Source organism: Aplysia californica, unplaced genomic scaffold (genome assembly GCF_000002075.1).
Source record: "Aplysia californica isolate F4 #8 unplaced genomic scaffold, AplCal3.0 scaffold01035, whole genome shotgun sequence".
Classification (NCBI taxonomy): domain Eukaryota; kingdom Metazoa; phylum Mollusca; class Gastropoda; order Aplysiida; family Aplysiidae; genus Aplysia; species Aplysia californica.
In genome coordinates, this window is record NW_004798305.1 from 159397 (window position 1) to 160716 (window position 1320).

General features: G+C 38.5%; 1 protein-coding gene across 1 annotated transcript; it reads right to left on the bottom strand.

Moving 5' to 3' along the window:
- Positions 1–85: 85 nt before the first annotated feature.
- Positions 86–959, bottom strand: LOC106013591 (uncharacterized oxidoreductase MexAM1_META1p0182; the record flags this gene model as incomplete). The annotated part of the gene is given in 2 exon segments (XM_013089754.2): positions 86–286; positions 741–959. A coding segment is annotated over 1 exon segment (182 nt), but the record flags the coding sequence as incomplete, so codon positions are not given.
- Between the last annotated feature and the right edge of the window lie 361 nt (positions 960–1320).

Genomic DNA, 1320 nt, shown 5'->3' on the forward strand with positions numbered 1-1320 from the left:
AGAGAGGGTGGAGGTGGAGATGCAGGGGCAGATACACAGACAAGCAGACAGATAGACACTCCCACAAACACACATCTTCACTTACCTTTCCGGGCCACCCTTGCTACACGTGACACATTCCTCCTTGACAGCCGCCAACCGTCCGCTGTCCCTCCCACACAGAGTGACCTTTGCTCCCTGCCTGGCCAGGTGCACGGCAATGCTCTGACCCATTCCCGAGCTGGAACCGGTCACTATTGCCACTTTGCCACTCAGGTCGTAAGCCATTGGGAAAAATTCTTGAAACCTAAATTAAAAAAGTAGATTCTAGATCTAGCATGATAATGATAGATGGTTGGCTAGCACTTTTTTAAAGTGAGAGTTTTAAGGCACTTACGACAAAATGATGTCATATAGATTCTAGATCTAATCTAGATCTAGATATATCTAGATTTAAATGCCAAAGATTAGAGGCATAAATAAAGAATAAAAAACACAAAAAGAAGGAGTATACGGTTGATAGGAAGGAAAGAAGGAGTATTTAAACCACACCAGAGCACCCGCCAACCATCCATCAAAACAGTTTCCCTCAGACTGAGGAGATGGTTTTATCATATTTCATATCATTGTGATCTAGATTATTAGATCTAGATATATAGATCTAGATCTAGATCTAGATCTAGATCTAGATCTAGATCTACCTAAACTTGTTTATATGGCATGTGGCATCTGAACTAACAACAATGCGTTTTTAATTTTACTTCTCCTCCTCCTTGTCCTAGTCTCTGCATGGCAGCTCTGGTCCAAGTTCGTCATTTGCGTTTCCCTGCCTTTATTTTGTGTTAGCTGGCATTTGCTTATACTTTCCATTGCATTGATTTTTTTATCAGGAAAAGCTGAACAAACAGCAGACACAAAACGAGAGACACGAGAATCACGAGTGTAAACAGTAGATCAAGAAACAGCAGACGACATTGCTAAGGGACAGAGTGGCTTCCCCTTGCGTCAGAGATGATGGTTACATCGTAGTTTCGACGTTTTTGTAATTATAAATTTGGATTTTATAATTTGAATAATATGCTGCATTTCATCTGAAAACGTATTTACTGTCACAAGTATGTTCATATTAGAGACTTCCTGTCTGCACCAATATAATGATTATGAGCTGGCATTATTTATAAAACATAAAACATATAATAGGCCTATATTATGTTTCCCATTGTGTTGAATTTAAGCAGTCTATGTTGAATCCCTTTGACAATTTTGATATTTGAATAACAACAACAACAACAACAACAACAACAACAACAACAACAACAACAACAATAATAATAATAATAA